This window comes from Coregonus lavaretus (assembly GCF_964263955.1).
Source record: "Coregonus lavaretus genome assembly, chromosome: 2".
Lineage (NCBI taxonomy): Eukaryota > Metazoa > Chordata > Actinopteri > Salmoniformes > Salmonidae > Coregonus > Coregonus lavaretus.
This window is the reverse complement of record NC_139989.1, coordinates 45,931,512-45,951,861: the sequence shown is the minus strand read 5'-3', so window position 1 is coordinate 45,951,861 and position 20,350 is coordinate 45,931,512. Positions and strand designations below refer to the sequence as shown.

Here is a 20,350-nt window from a genome sequence, read left to right as displayed (position 1 = left end):
TGTACAGCTATTAAATATTCACCAGAGTTAAAACATTCTATGTTAGAGAACAGCAGGGAAAATATGAGTGGATGAGAGATGGAGAACAATAAACCCTGAGGGGAGACTGAGGGGAAAGTAAAGGTTAAGATTTGAGGATGATGAAGAAAGACGGGACATAAAAAGGGACATGTTGAAAGGAAAATATATACACACAATGTGAAATTCCTAACTTCATACATAAGCAAGGAGGTGGAACAGTAATTTCAGAAAAGGGCAGAATTGCTTCCTGTCTGTGTCATCTTGAATACTGGTGCTGTGAGGATGTGTATGACATGCCAGCCTTTGTTGCAAAGGTGAACGGCAGGGTAACTTCTACTCAAACTGTGGTCATTGAAGGTAATGGGAATCATGTCCCCCTGTGTTTGAGTCCTAACAAAGCAAGATCACAAGCAAGAAAAGTATCCCTCTGTGAGGGATGCAGGTAATTTTGAAACGATTCCACCACAAATAACACATAACAGCGCTAGAACAACACCAAAGTGGGACTAGCTAGCACAATAGCTCCCTGAAAATCACCTGATCAGGAAAACATAGTTATATAACTGGATAACCACAGTCAAGATACCTGAGCGAATGTCCACTTGCTCAGACACAGGAAACAAAATAGTTTCAAATGTAGAGCTTTTAAACTATTCAGCCTTATGAAACATGCTTAATAACTTCAATTACCTTGAGGGAAATGAAGAGGACACCGTTTTAACATTCATCATCACATTAGATTGTCCCTGGCCACGACCCAGAAGTGTGTGACTATGAATAGAGGAAGAGCTTTCTTGTTGGGTAGGTGTTGGGCGCTGCGCTCTGTGGGTGGTCCTCAGCTAGCTCCACGTCAATTAACACTTAATGAGCTTAGAATAGAGGAGAAGAGGCGCCTGTCACTCTGCAGTGGGCAAGTTCTTCTTCTAAAAAAACTCCATCCCACCTGAACAGGCTGAAATTCCAAGCATTTTTTGTTTTCAAACAGCTCTTACACAATACGTGCATTATCATCATTTTCACAATTTCAGATTGTTATTTCAACCTCATAGTGTGGAAATATCAATTAAAAAACTGGAAAATTGAGTTTTTTTACTGTATTGCCCTTTTAATGGATTCTCTTCATACTGGCTGATAGTAAAAGGGACCTGTCCACATTGTAAACAGTACTGCCATGTTTCACATTGTGACCATCAAATCACAGGTGAGGAATTATGACTGACCAGGGATTGGTTGACAGGAGTTCTGACAGCAGCACAGCTGCACCAGTCAGATACAAGCACATTGGTGTGTGTGAGAGAGCGAGATACTGTAGACAGTGATTGAGTGTGAGAGAGGGAGGTAGAGAGAGACAGAGAGAGGTTGAGGAGGTCTCAGGGTGTAAATAATATGTCTGAACATCACCGGTCCAACGAGTCAGATGAAAGTGAGACTGCCACAAAAAACAACAAACCCACAACTGGATTTGGACAAGAGGGCACCTGAATGGGAAAAATGTCCTCACTACTGCACTGTACTGTACTGTGTCTTATTGAGCTGTGTACTGCTAATGACACAATGCCATATATTTTCTCATATGCCTTTAAAATGTATTACTGTGAGACGGACGGTTCTCAGAATGTAATGATTCAAATCCAACCCAGATCCCTCCCAGATCATATGTAAAATAATGGTACGGGAAAATGACATGACTCACTCCTACTTCAAAATATCTCTGTTTCTCTCCAGGCTGTTGGGGATAAAGATACACAGTGAGGGAATAACATTGGCTTGGGATTGTGATAAGTCGGGGGCTTTGGAATCATTGTTGATAAGATAATGATGTATCTGGAATAGCCTTCATTATTGCAGATGTGTTACTTAAACATAAGCCTACTCTGCATACTCATTGTCAGGATATAAAATACAGTTAATTAACAGTATAAGTTAATATAACGCCAATTATAAAGTATATGAGGTTATGTTTATCTATTATGTATCTTTCAGTGTTGCTGCTGGTCATCATTAGTTCTTCATTACTCTCACAATGGTCTCCCTTTAATCATTCTGAATGAGGACAAGGTCACGCTAACCTAAATATACTATACCTCCATACTTTATGCAATCATAAATCCTGCTGAGAGGAAATGAAATTGCACAATATTGTGAACTCATCTCTACCGTTATATTCTTCACCATGACAACCGCACATGGCATAACATGTCTCTCTCTCAAGGGAGGGTAGAGAGAGTGAAGACGATTCTGAACAAATAAAAAACTGGCATTTTGTTTATAAATATCTGAGTACCCTGGTGTGTGTGTGTGTGTGTGTGTGTGTGTGTGTGTGTGTGTGTGTGTGTGTGTGTGTGTGTGTGTGTGTGTGTGTGTGTGTGTGTGTGTGTGTGTGTGTGTGTGTGTGTGGACGTGTTTAACAAACAAAAATTTGACCAACTGGGGACATTTTGTTAGTCCCCACGAGGTCAAATGCTATTTCTAGGGGGTTTAGGGTTAAGGTTAGAATTAGTGTTAGGGTTAGAATTACGTTAAGGGTTAGGAGCTAGGGATAGTTTTAGGGTTAGGAGCTAGGGTTAGGTTTAGGGTTAGGGTTAAGGTTAGGTTTTTGGGTTGGGGTTAAGGTTAGGGTTAGGGTAAGGGTAAGAGTACGGGTTAGGGTTAGGGAAAATAGGATTTTGAATGGGACTGAATTGTGTGTCCCCACAAGGTTAGCTGTACAAGACTGTATGTGTGTGTGTATGTGTGTGTGTGTGTGTGTGTGTGTGTGTGTGTATCGCAGATGTCTGCAGTGTCTATGGTCAGAGGGAGTTGTAGCACAGATAACATCCTAAGGGAGAGTGAAGCTGAAACATGTCCCCTAACCCAGCACCATGTCCCTAGCTAAGTCTCCCTCTCAGGGGATGTGGAAGGGAAGGGGCTAAGGTGATACAGCTAGGATGTGTTGTGTGGATTTGAGTTATAAAGTCAGATGCAGCTCCATTCCACCATACTACTGTACAATGTATATTCCATGTGATACAAAAAGTCATGGAAAATTATATTTTGGTCTATTCAAGATGGGGGAAAATATTACATGTAGACACCATTTTCGTAATTTATTTTTACTGTAGGACGATTCGCAACTGAGTTGATATCTCAGTAGTGTATTATTATCTCTGATCCATGGATCTGCCTAGATAAGTAAAACCCTGGATTCAGACTTTGAACATGTCACAGGGGATGTCAGCTCATATAACTGGTTTGGATGATGCTTACGATCACATTCACACTACTTTTCACACACAGCATCCAAAAATACACCCACTGCTCCTCCGTAGTAGACTCAGGCGCGCCGGCACCGATACCAATGCAAGCAGTTCCCCCTCTCCCTCTCCCTCTATCTCACACTCTTTTCACCCTCCTCACTCCCAGTCTCTCTTTCGCTCTCTGACATTCTTTGTTTTCTTTCTTCATGTTGCAGTAGAAATCTATTTTTTTTCTGTCTTTATTCCATCTTTCTCCTCTCTCCTGTAGATGCTCCCTTCTCTCGCTCTCTTCCTCCAGCTTTCTCTCTCTCTCTCTCTCTCGCTCTCTCTCTCTCTGTCTCATGCTGCACTGGTCAGGCTTACAGTAGGTGCTCTCTCCCTCTATTGATCTCTTCACCGGACCTCTCTCTCCCTCCCATCACTCCTATGCCTCTCTCCGTGGATGAGGGGAACCGGGACTTGACTCTCCCTCCTTCCTCTCCTCCTCCACCTCCTCCTCCTCCTCTTATTGCCTAACGTGGGGATCATGTTCTATTTCCAGCTGGTGATCATGGCAGGGACGGTTCTCCTGGCGTACTACTTTGAGTACACAGACACGTTCCCCGTTCACATCCAGGGTTTCTTCTGCTACGACAAGACGTTCTCCAAGCCCTACCCCGGCCCGGATGAAACCAGCAAGATACCACCACTGCTGGTCTACTCCCTGGTTACAGGCATCCCCTGCTTCACGGTAAGACCATGTGGTTAATCCTGTGTGTGGGGGGGGGGGGGGGGGGGGCTTTGGCGATGAAGACAACTTGTCAGTGTGGGCGTGAGAGCATGGGTTAATGCATGGGTGGTATTCCAAGGGGGTGCGTTTGAGTAGCTGGATGTGTTTTGTATGTGTGGCATTCCAAGGGGGTGCGTTTGAGTAGCTGGATGTGTTTTGTATGTGTGGCATTCCAAGGGGGTGCGTTTGAGTAGCTGGATGTGTTTTGTATGTGTGGCATTCCAAGGGGGTGCGTTTGAGTAGCTGGATGTGTTTGTATGTTTACCCGATCCTATTTATTTGTTTGTGTCTCAGAGGGGAGGGGCTATGGTTCTGTATATTACCATTTGTCATTTGTCTGAATGTTGGATCCTGTCTGTCATTTGGTGAGTCAAAGCATCTCCAGTGTGTCTCTGCTTTATGACAGACAGGGTGAACAGATTGGTGAGCCGCGTGGAGCCCCCTCCCTCCATTTCAGAGCCTTTCCCAGAAAAATGTGTGTGTGTGTGTGTGTGTGTGTGTGTGTGTGTCTCTGTATGTGTGTCTCTGTGTGTGTGTGTGTGTGTGTGTGTGTGTGTGTGTGTGTGTGTGTGTGTGTGTGTGTGTGTGTGTGTGTGTGTGTGTGTGTGTGGTAAGCCAGGGAGAAGAGCTCAGGCCTGTGGAGAGAGCTGTGTATGGACAGACATAAATAGAGATTGAGTGAAGATAGTCACACCACGTAAAGATGTAATGGAAACAGACAGAGTCGGGGGAACGACTGTGAGAGAGTGAGAAAGCAGAACATGGAAACAGAAAAGTTTTAGAGGCTGTGAGGGTGATAAGGTCAGTGGGTTTTATTTGAAAGAGACAGAGAAATAGACAGAAGGTCCATTGAATGGAGATGGGGGAAGATGAGAGACAATAAAGAGAGACAAAGAACCACAGAGATGGTAGATGAAAAAGAGATGGCAATGTGGATGGAAGGATAGCAATGTTGTGGAGCTGTCAGTGTGAGAGATTCAGTGGGCGTAAAACATGGAGCACCTGGCACTGAACAACACAGGCCAAACCTGCTTCCTTGTTTCAGACAACAGATAATACCGGACGTAGCTGAAAACCATCTCAGTCTACACAATAAAACAGCTGTAATGTACTTTAATCAAGATTTGACCTGGGTCAAGCCTCATTACACTGCATCAGAGCCAAAACCTGACCTAACCTTAACTGACAGGGGCCAAACACGTAACCAGTGGGCAAGCATATTCATGACACCTCCCACCTATAGTACCTCTGTGATTTTGTTGTTGACTCTAGTCTAGAGGCATTTGATCCCTTTTCCAAACAGCTAGTGCACCAGTCAGTCCTTTACCTTTGCTTGTTGGCCAGTGTATTTGGGTAAGTGCCAGTCCTCCAGGGCCAGTGGCACTATCCTCCTCACTTGTCCCCCCAGGGGTCCCCTCTTTCCTAATTAAAGTAGTCAGTCATCCCTTGAAGTCTCAGCTCTGCATTAGCTACCGATCCCCCGCTTAGAGGCCAACAGTATCAACACAGACCAAATAGGGAACTTTGTTTGGCCACTTTCACGGCTCGTGACTTTCAGTTGGTGCTTGTTGATAATTTACCCCTTTTCCCAGAATTCTGCATTATGTATGATAGTCCTGTGGCAGCAGCATTTAGGGACAGTACAGTGATAAGGTTACAGATCTCATGGCTGTTTTATGTACAACGCTTTGAGGTCAAGTGTTGGAACTTTGTCCCAAGTGTATGTGGTGGTCACCAGTCCAGTGGTTAGACCTAGTATGTGTAGAAATGACACATTGTAGGGCCTCCCGAGTGGCGCAGTGGTCTAAGGCACTATATCACAGTGCTTGAGGCGTCACTAAAGACCCGGGTTCGATCCCAGACTGTATCACAACTGGCTGTGATCTGGAGTCCCATAGGGCGGCGTGCAATTGGCCCAGTGCCGGCGGGGCTTTACTTACATTTTAGTCATTTAGCAGACGCTCTTATCCAGAGCGACTTACAGTTAGTGCATACATATTTTTTTATTTTTTTTTATTTTTTCATACCCCCTGTGGGAAACGAACCCACAACCCAGGCGTTGCAAACACCATGCTCTATCTACTGAGCTACATCCCTGCCGGCCATTCCCTCCCCTACCCTGGACGACGCTGGGCCAATTGCGCGCCGCCCCATGGGTCTCCCGGTCGCGGCCGGCTACGACAGAGCCTGGATTCGAACCAGGATCTCTAGTGGCACAGCTAGCACTGCGATGCAGTGCCTTAGACCACTGCGCCACTCGGGAGACTTGCGCTCTTGTGGCAGGCCGGGCGCCTGCAGGCTGGCCTCTGACACATTGGTGTGGCTGGGTTAAGGCAGGTCATGTTGCAGCGATGAGACAAGATCGAAAAAGGGGGTAAAATATTTTTTGCTACAAAATTAATACAAAAAGGACACATTGTGAAGATGTAGTGTCAGCATCCAGTGGGCTCCACTGGAAAGGTGTTGTGAGTGATCTAGGGAAAAGTGTGAAAAAGAAGTGTGAGGGTGGATGATGAATGGGCTGTAGTTGTTGTCATGCTGAGATAATGACAGGATCCTCTACACCAGGGTTTCCCAACTCCAACAGCACACATTTTTGCTGTAGTCCTGTAAAAACACACCTCATTCAACTCATTGAGGGCTTGATGATTAGTTGACAAGTTGAATCAGGTGTGCTTGTCCAGGGTTGCAATAAAATGTGGGTGCTGGAGGAGCAGGGTTGGGAAACTCTGCTTTACACGGAAGCAGAGCTGAATCCCTGCAGGGAGCCAGACCCCATGGAGTTTACATTCAGCTGGAGTGACGTCATTCTGACGCTGGCTTTTGATTCAATGTTATCTCAAAAACACTGCTTTTGTTGTGTGTGTGTGTGTGTGTGTGTGTGTGTGTCAACTGAATTCTTCCAGAAAAATAAGTTAACTTTAAAAAGCCAGCTGCATTTATTTATATATTAATGCATTCCATCCAGTAGGATACTGTGGGCTTTTACCCCAAGGCTATTGCTGCATTTGCAGTTACTGTGGCCCCCGCTCCAAACACACATTGTCACACACATGCAAGCAAGCATGTGCACACACTTGAGTTTGGTTCATTTGTAGGGCATCTTAGAAGTAGGTCTGATGGTTAATTCCATTTTACATTTTAGTCATTAAGCAGACGCTCTTATACAGTTAGTGCATTCATCTTAAGATAGCTAGGTGGGACAACCACATCACAGGCATAGAAGGTACATTTTTCCTCAATAATGTAGCTATCAGTAGAGTCAGAGCTAGAAGGCAGGGTCAAGTGCAAGTGCTGGTTAAGTTTTGTATTAATTTATTAAAACATTTTTGGGGGGCGGGGTCGAGGTGAGGAGGAGGATTATTTAAGATACTTTTTGAAGAGGTAGGGTTTCCGATGTGTTCAGAAGATGGGCAGGGACTCTGATGTGCCAGGACAGAGAATAGATTGAACTGGGCTGAGCAGGAGCTGCCCTCCCGTAAGGGTGGGAAGGCCAAGAGACCTGAGGTGGCAGAACGGAGTGCTCGGGTTGGGGTGTAGGGTTTGAGCATAACCTGAAGGTAGGGAGGGGGGGCAGTTCCTCTAGCTGTTCCGTAGGTAAGCACCATGGTCATGTAGTGGATGCGAGCTTCGACTGGAAGCCAGTGGAGTGTGCGGAGGAGCGGGGTGACCTGAGAGAACTTGTCTTATAGTAGATTCTATCTGACAGTTGATGAGTAAATCAAATCAAATACAATTGTATTTGTCACATGTGCCGAATACAACAGGTGTAGACCTTACCGTGAAATGCTTACTTACTGTGAGGGAAAAAAGTATTTGATCCCCTGCTGATGTTGTACGTTTGCCCACTGACAAAGACATGATCAGTCTATAATTTTAATGGTAGGTTTATTTGAACAGTGAGAGACAGAATAACAACAAAAAAATCCTGAAAAACGCATATCAAAAATGTTATAAATTGATTTGCATTTTAATGAGGGGAATAAGTATTTGACCCTCCCTCAATCAGAAAGATTTCTGGCTCCCAGGTGTCTTTTATACAGGTAACGAGCTGAGATTAGGAGCACACTCTTAAAGGGAGTGCTCCTAATCTCAGCTTGTTACCTGTATAAAAGACACCTGTCCACAGAAGCAATCAATCAATCAGATTCCAAACTCTCCACCATGGCCAAGACCAAAGAGCTCTCCAAGGATATCAGGGACAAGATTGTAGACCTACACAAGGCTGGAATGGGCTACAAGACCATCGCCAAGCAGCTTGGTGAGAAGGTGACAACAGTTGGTGCGATTATTCCCAAATGGAAGAAACACAAAAGACCTGTCAATCTCCCTCGGCCTGGGGATCCATGCAAGATCTCACCTCGTGGAGTTGCAATGATCATGAGAACGGTGAGGAATCAGCCCAGAACTACACGGGAGGATCTTGTCAATGATCTCAAGGCAGCTGGGACCATAGTCACCAAGAAAACAATTGGTAACACACTACGCTGTGAAGGACTGAAATCCTGCAGCGCCTGCAAGGTCCCCCTGCTCAAGAAAGCACATATACATGCTCGATCAGAGGAGAACTGGGTGAAAGTGTTGTGGTCAGATGAGACCAAAATGGAGCTCTTTGGCATCAACTCAACTCGCCGTGTTTGGAGGAAGTGGAATGCTGCCTATGACCCCAAGAACACCATCCCCACCGTCAAACATGGAGGTGGAAACATTATGCTTTGGGGGTGTTTTTCTGCTAAGGGGACAGGACAACTTCACCGCATCAAAGGGACGATGGAAGGGGCCATGTACCGTCAAATCTTGGGTGAGAACCTCCTTCCCTCAGCCAGGGCATTGAAAATGGGTCGTGGATGGGTATTCCAGCATGACAGTGACCCAAAACACACGGCCAAGGCAACAAAGGAGTGGCTCAATAAGAAGCATATTCAGGTCCTGGAGTGGCCTAGCCAGTCTCCAGAGCTTAATCCCATAGAAAATCTGTGGAGGGAGCTGAAGGTTTGAGTTGCCAAACGTCAGCCTCGAAACCTTAATGACTTGGAGAAGATCTGCAAAGAGGAGTGGGACAAAATCCCTCCTGAGATGTGTGCAAACCTGGTGGCCAACTACAAGAAACGTCTGACCTCTGTGATTGCCAACAAGGGTTTTGTCACCAAGTACTAAGTCATGTTTTGCAGAGGGGTCAAATACTTATTTCCCTCATTAAAATGCAAATCAATTTATAACATTTTTGACATGCGTTTTTTTTATTATGTTGTTGTTATTCTGTCTCTCACTGTTCAAATAAAACTACCATTAAAATTATAGACTGATCATTTCTTTGTCAGTGGGCAAACGTACAAAATCAGCAGGGGATCAAATACTTTTTTCACTCACTGCACAAACCCTTAACCAACAATGCAGTTCAAGAAAGAGTTAAGAAAATATTTACTAAATAAACTAAAGTAAAGAATAAAATAAAAAGTAACACAATAAAATAACAAGGGGGGGGGGGGGGGCAATGTAAATAGTTCAGGTGGCCATTTGATTAATTGTTCAGCTGTCTTATGGCTTGGGGGTAGAAGCTGTTAAGGAGCCATTTGGACCTAGACTTGGCGCTCTGGTACCGCTTGCTGTGCGGTAGCAGAGAGAACAGTCTATGACTAGGGTGACTGGAGTCTTTGACAATTTTTTGGGCCTTCTTCTGACACCGCCTAGTATATAGGTCCTGGATGGCAGGAAGCTTTGCCCCAGTGATGTACTGGGCCATATGCACTACCCTCTGTAGCACCTTACGGTCGGATGGCGAGCAGTTGCCATACCAGACGGTGATGCAACCGGTCAGGATGCTCTCGATGGTGCAGCTGTAGAAACTTTTGAGGATCTGGGGACCCATGTCAAACCCATGTCAAATCTTTTCTCCTGAGGGGGAAAGGTGTTGTCATGCCCTCTTCACGACTGTCTTGGTGTGTTTGGACCATGATAGTTTGTTTGTGATGTGGACACCAAGGAACTTGAAACTCTCGACCCGCTCCACTACAGCCCCGTCGATGTTAATGGGGGCCTGTTCGGCCCTCCTTTTCCTGTAGTCCACGATCAGCTCCTTTGTCTTGCTTACATTGAGGGAGAGGTTGTTGTCCTGGCACCACACTGCCAGATCTCTGACCTCCTCCCTATTGGCTGTCTCATCGTTGTCGGTGATCAGGCCCACGACTGTTGTGTTGTCAGCAAACTTAATGATGGTGTTGGAGCCGTGCTTGGCCACGCAGTCATGGGTGAACAGGGAGTACAGGAGGGGACTAAGCACGCACCCCTGAGGGGCCCCAGTGTTGAGGATCAGCGTGGCAGATGTGTTGTTGCCTACCCTTACCACCTGGGGGTGGCCCGTCAGGAAGTCCAGGATCCAGTTGCAGACGGAGGTGTTTAGTCCCAGGGACCTTAGCTTAGGGATGAGCTTTGTGAGCACTATGGTGTTGAACGCTGAGCTGTAGTCAATGAACAGCATTCTCACATAGGTGTTCCTTTTGTCCAGGTGGGAAAGGGCAGTGTGGAGTGCAATAGAGATTGCATCATCTGTGGATCTGTTGGGGTGGTATGCAAATTGGAGTGGGTTTAGGGTTTCCGGGATGATGGTGTTGATGTGAGCCATGACCAGCCTTTCAAAGCACTTCTTGGCTACCAATGTGAGTGCTACGGGGCGGTAGTCATTTAGGCAGGTTACCTTCGCTTTCTTGGGCACAGGGACTGTGGTGGTCTGCTTGAAACATGTAGGTATTACAGACTCGGTCAGGGAGAGGTTGAAAATGTCAGTGTAGACACTTGCCAGTTGGTCTGTGCATGCTCTGAGTACACGTCCTGGTAATCCATCTGGCCCGCAGCCTTGTGAATGTTGACCTGTTTAAAGGTCTTGCTCACATCGGCTACGGAGAGCGTGATCACACAGTCGTCCGGAACAGCTGGTTCTCTATTGCATGCTTCACTGTTGCTTGCCTCGAAGCGTGCATAAAAGGAATTTAGCTCATCTGGTAGGCTCGCGTCACTGGGCAGCTCGTGGCTGGGTTTCCCTTTGTAGTCCGTAATAGTTTACAAGCCCTGGCACATCCGACGAGTGTCAGAGCCAGTGTAGTAGGATTCAATCTTAGTCCTGTATTGACGCTTTGCCTCTTTGATGGTTCGTCTGAGGGCATAGCGGGATTTCTTATAAGCGTCCAAATTAGTGTCCAGCTCAGGATGTTGCCTGTAATCCATGGCTTCTGGTTGGGATAAATACGTACGGTCACTGTGGGGACGACGTCGTCGATGCACTTATTGATGAAGCCGGTGACTGAGGTGGTATACTCCTCAATGCCATTGGATGAATCCCGGAACACATTCCAGTCTGTGCTAGCAAAACAGTCCTGTAGCGTAGCATCCGCGTCATCTGACCACTTCCATATTGAGCGAGTCACTGGTACCCCCTTCTTTAGTTTTTGCTTGTAAGCAGGAATCAGGAGGATAGAATTATGGTCAGATTTACCAAATGGAGGGCGAGGGAGAGCTTTGTATGTGTCTCTGTGTGTGGTGTAAAGGTGGTCTAGAGTTTTTTTTTTCCTTTGGTTGCACATGTGACATGCTGGTAGAAATTAGGTAAAACAGATTTTAGTTTGCCTGCTACTAGGATTCCCCGGCCACTAGGAGCGCCGCTTCTGGATGAGTATTTTCTTGTTTGCGTATGGCCTTATACAGCTCGTTGAGTGCGGTCTTAATGCCAGCATCGGTTTGTGGTGGTAAATAGACTTCTACGAATAATATAGATGAGAACTCTCTTGGTAGATAGTGTGGTCTACAGCTTATCAGGTGAGGTACTCTACCTCAGGCGAGCAATTCCTCTACACTTCTTTAATATTAGACCTGGCGCACCAGCTGTTATTGACAAATAGACACACACCCCCAGACGTAGCTTCTCTCTCCTGCCGATACACGGAAAACCCAGTCAGCTCTATATTATCCGTGTCGTCGTTTAAGCCACGACTTGGTGAAACACAAGATATTACAGTTTTTAATGTCCCGTTGGAAGGATAGTCTTGATCGTAGATCATCCTGTTTATTTTCCAATGATTGTACGTTGGCCAATAGGACGGATGGTAGTGACAGTTTACCCACTCGCCGACGAATTCTCACAAGGCACTCCGACCTCCGCCCCCTGTATTTCTGTATTTTCTTCACGCGAATTACGGGGATTAGGGCCTGGTCTCAGGAAAGCAGTATATCCTTCGTGTCGGACTCATTAAAGAAAACATCTTCGTACAGTTTGAGGTGAGTAATCGCTGTTCTGATGTCCAGAAGCTCTTTTCGGTCATAAGAGATGGTAGCATCAACATTATGTACAAAATAAGTTACAAACAATGAGAAAAAACTAACAATATAGCACAGTTGGTTAGGAGCCCGTAAAACGGCAGCCATCCCCTCCGGCGCCATTATTGGGATGTGTGTGTGTGTGACTACATTGTCATGCAGAGATATAGTGAGATCTGATGCATCATCCCCAAGAGTCCTTTATTAATTCCCCCCATTAAAATCTCTGCCTGGATAAAGAGATGGATCCTCTGCTTAACCTGTGCTCTCTCTTCATTCTTAATGGACAGTACCCTACCAAACCTGCTCACCAGAGAATACTTTTCTGGCATATACTTTATTGTAGGCCTATGAGAGAAATACTGCAGCAGGGGTGAATCACAATACTCTACTGTGGCAAATCATCCTCCTCTCCTCCATCCTCAGTGATCTGAGAGGACAGGACAGATGGAAACAGTCTGGTTAGTGCCCATTTGTGTGTCTCATTGTGGAGAGGCTGAATCTAACAGGAACCTGAGGAATTCACACTAACAGTCCTTTGTTTTACTAGCAAATAGGCTCATACCATAGCACGCCTGCCCGTCCAGTCTGTTCATATCAGGAAAGGGAAATGGGATGACAGGTAGCCCTAATGGAAGAGAAACACAAGAGTTTTGGGACTCCTCCGTCTGTGTTTAAAATAGACTAAAGCAGGGATCGTCAACTAGATTCAGCCGCGGCCCGCTTTTTTTTCTTGAGTGGATGGTCGGGGGGCCGGAACATAATTACAAATAATTTGTAGACTGCAAATTGACTGCACGAAGCCCAAACAGATGTAATATTTGACTAAAACATAATAATTTCAAACCTTGCTTACATTTGTATATGATCACATGCCTCTCTATTATGAGTGGGAATACTTGGAACAGATTTCCAAAATTAAAATCACTTGGAGCTGATTTCCTGGTGTTTGTACAGTCTTTTATGTCCAACAGAAATTATTTAAAAAATAACTAAAATAACAAATATTTTTCTTTCTCAGAAAACTTGGGGGGGCCAAATAAAATCGTCCGCGGGCCAAATTCAACCCATGGGCCGCCAATTGGGGAACCCTGGACTAGAGTTACCTGTTACCATTACCATGTAATTTCATATCTATTCCATTACTTTAGTGACATCAAAGTAATAAGTGATCTTACTTAAGTAAGTAAGATGTCATCTAAGATTAACGTCTCTAAACAATAAGCCTGTAGAAATGGGGATGGATGCTAGCTCTATGGGTGAGCTCTAGAACTGCTTGTTCATTACAGTTCCATCAGGCCAAGCCGAAGTGAGATCTCATGCACATGATCCACGTTTTTAGGAGGTGTCCCATACCCTGTCAGATGACTTTGCTCTCCTCACCCTTCCTCACCCCTCCTCACCCTCCATGTCTCACCTACCAATTAACACCTCTCGTCTCAGAGCTGACGGAGAGTCTTTGCTCGTTAGCTAGTGTTCTAATTACCACACAGATGATGGCAATTAAACCCAGACAAGGTTTTTCCTCTCCTGAATCTCCCTGCTGCTTAAAGGCTGTGCTGAATCTGAGGGAAGGGTCGTCTGAACTCTCTACGGTGTATGAAACTAACTAAAGGTTCGACTGTTTACTATCTTTCAGATTTTAACGTATTAGTCACCATAATTAACCTTTCCATCATGGCTTGGTTCACATGGCGTGATATGGTTGCATACTGTATGTCGAGAAACAAGCGGATATCTAATGAGATGTAAGGTGATGTGCCAGATGTAGCCCAGTCAAAGTTGACCCAGACCAGATGTGTTCATTTCTGCTCACTGAGGACCACGAAGTATCTCAATGGAGTTTGAATCTGGCCAACGTGGCAACCTCTCATATGTACACACATTACATCTATACAGAGATCCAGTGAGCGTCATGATCAGCTTGTTGACATGGAAACACTCGAGTGTCCTACCCACAAGTGGCCAGAGGAAGTCTAGTTCAACCCAAAATAGTTTTTAGTCCTTTAGACTCATATGACAACTGTTTTTTGATTTATAGGAGGTAGATCAGCTTTAATATCACAGATAGATTGTGGCTTCCATCAGTGTATTTGTCTGCATCATTTCCAATCCCCCATATATATTTTTTGTAAATATACAGTACCAGTCAAAAGTTTGGACACACCTACTCACTCCAGGGTTTTTCTTAATACATTGTAGAATAATAGTGAAGACATCAAAACTGTGAAATAACACATATGGAATCACGTAGTAACCAAAAAAGTGTTTAACAAATCAAAATATATGTTATATTTGAGATTCTTCAAAGTAGCCACCCTTTGCCTTGATGACAGCTTTGCACACTCTTGGCATTCTCTCAACCAGCTTCACGAGGTAGTCACCTGGAATGCATTTCAGTTAACAGGTGTGCCTTGTTAAAAGTTAATTTGTTTGAGCCAATCAGTTGTGTTGTGACAAGGTAGGGGTGGTATACAGAAGATAGCCCTATTTGGTAAAAGACCAAGTCCATATTATGTCAAGAACAGCTCAAATAAGCAAAGAGAAACGACAGTCCATCATTACTTTAAGACATGAAGGTCAGTCAATACAGAACATTTCAAGAACTTTGAAAGTTTCTTCAAGTGCAGTCGCAAAAACCATCAAGCGCTATGATGAAACTGGCTCTCATGAGGACTGCCACAGGAAAGGAAGACCCAGAGTTTCCTCTGCTGCAGAGGATAAGTTCATTCGATTTAACTGGACCTCTGATTGCAGCCCAAATAAATGCTTCACAGAGTTCAAGTCACAGACACATCTCAACATCAACTGTTCAGAGGAGACTGCGTGAATCAGGCCTTCATGGTCAAATTGCTGCAAAGAAACCACTACTAAAGGACACCAATAAGAAGAAGAGACTTGCTTGGGCCAAGAAACACGAGCAATGGACATTAGACCGGTGGAAATCTGTACTTTGGTCTGATGAGTCCAAATGTGAGATTTTTGGTTCCAATCACCGTGTCTTTGTGAGACGCAGAGTAGGTGAACGGATGATCTCTGCATGTGTGGTTCCCACCGGGAAGCATGGAGGAGGAGGTGTGATGGTGTTGGGGTGCTTTGCTGGTGACACTGTCGGTGATGTATTTAGAATTCAAGGCACACTTAACCAGCATGGCTACCACAGCATTCTGCAGCGATATGCCATCCCATCTGGTTTGCACTTAGTGGTGCTATCATTTGTTTTTCAACAGGACAATGACCCAACACACCTCCAGGCTGTGTATGGGCTATTTGACCAAGAAGGAGAGTGATGGAGTGCTGCATCAGATGACCTGGCCTCCACAATCCCCCGACCTCAACCCAATTGAGATGTTTGGGATGGGTTGGACCACAGAGTGAAGGAAAAGCAGCCAACAAGTGCTCAGCATATGTGGGAACTCCTTCAAGACTGTTGGAAAAGCATTCCAGGTGAAGCTGGTTGAGAGTGCCAAGAGTGTGCAAAGCTGTCATCAAGGCAAAGGGTGGCTACTTTGAAGAATCTCAAATATAAAATATATTTTGATTTGTTTAACACTTTTTTGGTTACTACATGATTCCATATGTGTTATTTCATAGTTTTGATGGCTTCACTATTATTCTACAATGTAGAAAATAGTACAAATAAAGAAAAACCGTTGAATGAGTAGGTGTGTCCAAACTTTTGACTAGTACTGTACATATAAAATATATATAAATGTGCTGTGATGTTTCACAAAAGTTCTGAACCTTTCCATTCTCATAGTTTCTACAGATTGGGAGTTAAAGACAAACATTTTTGCTAAGAGTATTATTATATTATTGATCGATTGACTATGACTTTTTAAATCACCCAGCAGTGCTATTTGCAGAGTTGGCTCCAGGTAAATGCTGCAATTCATCAGCCATTCCTGAAACTGCGACCAAAAACAAGCTACATATGGACAGTACCAAAACAAATTATCTAATGATTCTGTCTCTTTGCAGCAAAATCTACAGAGCTGGAATGGTTGTATCCCCCATATATATAACATTATATTGGTTGCAAGAATTTTGTATAATAATTTAAATGGAAAAAATCTAAGTTTAGAATCCAGTGTTGTTTTGTGTCTCAGTTCATAAACCATGTGCCATGGAATCGGTACATAAAAAATATTTTCCCAACTATTTTGCAATCTATATGGCACAGCTGTAAAAATGTTGGTCCTTAAATAAAACTTTTTTATTTATCACAATTTTCTTTAACCAATTTTGGTCTTTAATGCAGGGCCGACAGACAAGTTCCTTACTTTCTCCTTCCACTTGCCTCTTCAATTTTTGCTGTAATGCTGCAATTAGTTAGTTGTAATTTTGAGTAGAGCAGACATTTCCATATATGTTTGTTAGCTACAAGTGTGACATAACTCCACCAGTCCTATTGATGATATAATGTACAATTATTTTTATTTTTTTACCCAATATATATATTTTTTTAATCAATTAGTATATTTGAGTTTAACCATAATATTTGTTGTAATATTTGTTCTGTCTGTTCTGGTGGATTAAACTCAAAATGCAACCAACTTTCTATGGCTTGTTTTAAAAATAGCGATATTTTGGAGATTATTTCATTTTCAAATAACTGAAAGTGAGAGGTTGTAATCTGAATAAAGGGAAAAGGGCCATTCTTGAACATGGGGTGAGACATTCTTACTAATCTGCTAGAGAACCAGTTCAGATTTAAGTATATATTTTGTATGACTGAAGCCTTTAGTGAGAGGTCTAATGCTTTAATATTTAATCATTTCTGCCCGCCGAATTCACATTCATTATATAAATAGGCCTGTTTAATTTTGTCTGGCTTGCCCTTCCAAATAAAATGGAATCTTTTTTGCTCATATAATTGAAAAACAAGTGGCTAGGTGTACGCAAGGCAATAAGCAAATAGGTAAACTGGGATATGACTAAAGAGTTGATCAGGGTGATATTTCCACAAATAGACAGGTATTTTCCTTTCCATGGTAGCAAGATCTTATCTATTTTTGCTAACTCTCTATTAAAATGTATTGTAGTGAGATCATTTCTTTTTGTCGGGATATGAATACCGAGTATGTCAACTTCCCTGTCAGACCATTTTATTGGTAAACTACACGGTAATGTAAAAGTTGCATTTGTTTAGTGATCCAATACATAATATGGTACATTTGGTTGTAATCCAGAGAGGTTAGAAACATTATCTAGATCCTCTATGAAGCTGTGGAGGTATCCAAATTGTGGATTTGAAAGAAAACATGAATCATCAGCGTACAATGACACCTTTGTTTTTAAGCCCTGGATTTTCTAGGCCCTTGAAATTATTGTTGGATCTGATTTTAACAGATAACATTTCGATGGCCATAATAAATATATATGCCAGAAGCATACAACCTTTTTTTACTCATATTGACAGTTTAATACTTTCTGAAAAGTAGCCATTATTGACTATTTTACAGCTAGGGTTACTATACATAACTTTAACCCATTGTATAAGAGATTCTCCAAAATGTAAATATTCCAGGCATTTATATATAAATTCCAGTCGTACTTTATCAAAAGCCTTATCAAAATCAGCTATGAATACCAGGCCTGGTTTGCCAAATTTTTCATAGTGTTCTATTGTTTCCAGTACTTGTCTTATATTATCTCCAATGTGTCATCCATGTAAAAAAATAACCTGTCTGATTAGGATGAGGTATAGCTCGACTGGTATACCATCCAGCCCTGGATTTTTGAAGGCTTTAATTGCATCAGGAAGTTCATCCTCTGTAATTTGGCCTTCACATGAGTCTTTCTGTACGGCTGTTAATTTTATATTATTAATAGGAATAAAAATCCTTACAATTAACTTCAGTTAGTGGAGATGGAGGAGACTGAAACTAGTACTTTGCTCCCTCTTTCAAAATAATATTTGGTGAATCATGGGTGACTCCATCATTTGTAACAAGTTTCAGTAAATTATTTTTGGTAGCTTTTCTGTGTTGAAGATTAAAAAAGAATGTGGTTCATTTTTCACCATATTCCATCCAGATCGCTTTATTTGTATAATATACAGTGAGGGAAAAAAGTATTTGATCCCCTGCTGATTTTGTACGTTTGCCCACTGACAAAGGTGGTAGGTTTATTTGAACAGTGAGAGACAGAATAACAACAAAAAAATCCAGAAAAACGCATGTCAAAAATGTTATAAATTGATTTGCATTTTAATGAGGGAAATAAGTATTTGACCCCTCTGCGAAACATGACTTGGTGGCAAAACCCTTGTTGGCAATCACAGAGGTCAGATGTTTCTTGTAGTTGGCCACCAGGTTTGCACACATCTCAGGAGGGATTTTGTTCCACTCCTCTTTGCAGATCTTCTCCAAGTCATTAAGGTTTCGAGGCTGATGTTTGGCAACTCGAACCTTCAGCTCCCTCCACAGATTTTCTATGGGATTAAGGTCTGGAGACTGGCTAGGCCACTCCAGGACCTGAATGTGCTTCATCTTCAGCCACTCCTTTGTTGCCTTGGCCGTGTGTTTTGGGTCATTGTCATGCTGGAATACCCATCCACGACCCATTTTCAATGCCCTGGCTGAGGGAAGGAGGTTCTCACCCAAGATTTGACGGTACATGGCCCCGTCCATCGTCCCTTTGATGCAGTGAAGTTGTCCTGTCCCCTTAGCAGAAAAACACCCCCAAAGCATAATGTTTCCACCTCCATGTTTGACGGTGGGGATGGTGTTCTTGGGGTCATAGGCAGCATTCCTCCTCCTCCAAACACGGCGAGTTGAGTTGATGCCAAAGAGCTTGATTTTGGTCTCATCTGACCACAACACTTTCACCCAGTTCTCCTCTGAATCATTCAGATGTTCATTGGCAAACTTCAGAGCACGGGGACCTTGCGGGTGCTGCAGGATTTCAGTCCTTCACGGCGTAGTGTGTTACCAATTGTTTTCTTGGTGACTATGGTTCCAGCTGCCTTGAGATCATTGACAAGATCCTCCCGTGTAGTTCTGGGCTGATTCCTCACCATTCTCATGATCATTGCAACTCCACGAGGTGAGATCTTGCATGGAGCCCCAGGTCGAGGGAGATTGACAGTTATTTTGTGTTTCTTCCATTTGCGAATAATCGCACCAACTGTTGTCACCTTCTCAACAAGCTGCTTGGCAATAGTCTTGTAGCCCATTCCAGCCTTGTGTAGGTCTACAATCTTGTCCCTGACATCCTTGGAGAGCTCTTTGGTCTTGGCCATGGTGGAGAGTTTGGAATCTGATTGATTGATTGCTGCTGTGGACAGGTGTCTTTTATACAGGTAACAAGCTGAGATTAGGAGCACTCCCTTTAAGAGTGTGCTCCTAATCTCAGCTCGTTACCTGTATAAAAGACACCTGGGAGCCAGAAATCTTTCTGATTGAGAGGGGGTCAAATACTTATTTCCCTAATTAAAATGCAAATCAATTTATAACATTTTTGACATGCGTTTTTCTGGATTTTTTTGTTGTTATTCTGTCTCACACTGTTCAAATAAACCTACCATTAAAATTATAGACTGATCATTTCTTTGTCAGTGGGCAAACGTACAAAATCAGCAGGGGATCAAATACTTTTTCCCCTCACTGTAGTACAGTGTTCTTTCTTGAATAAGTTCCTCCATTTCTTTTTGTTTTTACTCTAACGTATTCTGTGCCTCTATGGTTCAGTTTTATTGCTATATATCTGTACTGTTAGTCCCTCTATTTCCTTTGTTAATATGAGTTATTTTGACCTAAATCGCTTTTGTTTTAAAGATGAGTATTGAATTGCATAGCTTCTAAATGCACATTTAAAAGTGTCCCATACAATAAGGGGATCTGCTGTACCTATATTATGTAGGAAAAAGTCAGTTAGAAATGATTCTGTCCTGGTTAAAAACAAGGTGTCATCCAATAGGCGTTGATTACATTTCCAATATACTCGCCCACGTGGAAATTCTGTAATGTATATGTCAATTATTTGATGGTCTGTATGACTATCTTTTAATCAT

General features: G+C 43.3%; 1 protein-coding gene across 1 annotated transcript in view; it reads left to right on the top strand.

Moving 5' to 3' along the window:
* The window catches only part of LOC311104077 (phospholipid phosphatase-related protein type 5-like), a gene marked incomplete at both ends in the record, with an annotated part of 53,094 nt that overhangs the window by 21,512 nt on the left and 11,232 nt on the right, over window positions 1-20,350 (top strand). The window contains one exon of the mRNA XM_084145739.1: window positions 3,799-3,987. Coding sequence (XP_084001865.1) covers window positions 3,799-3,987 — 189 coding nt within the window. The remainder of the gene's footprint in view (window positions 1-3,798; window positions 3,988-20,350) is intronic.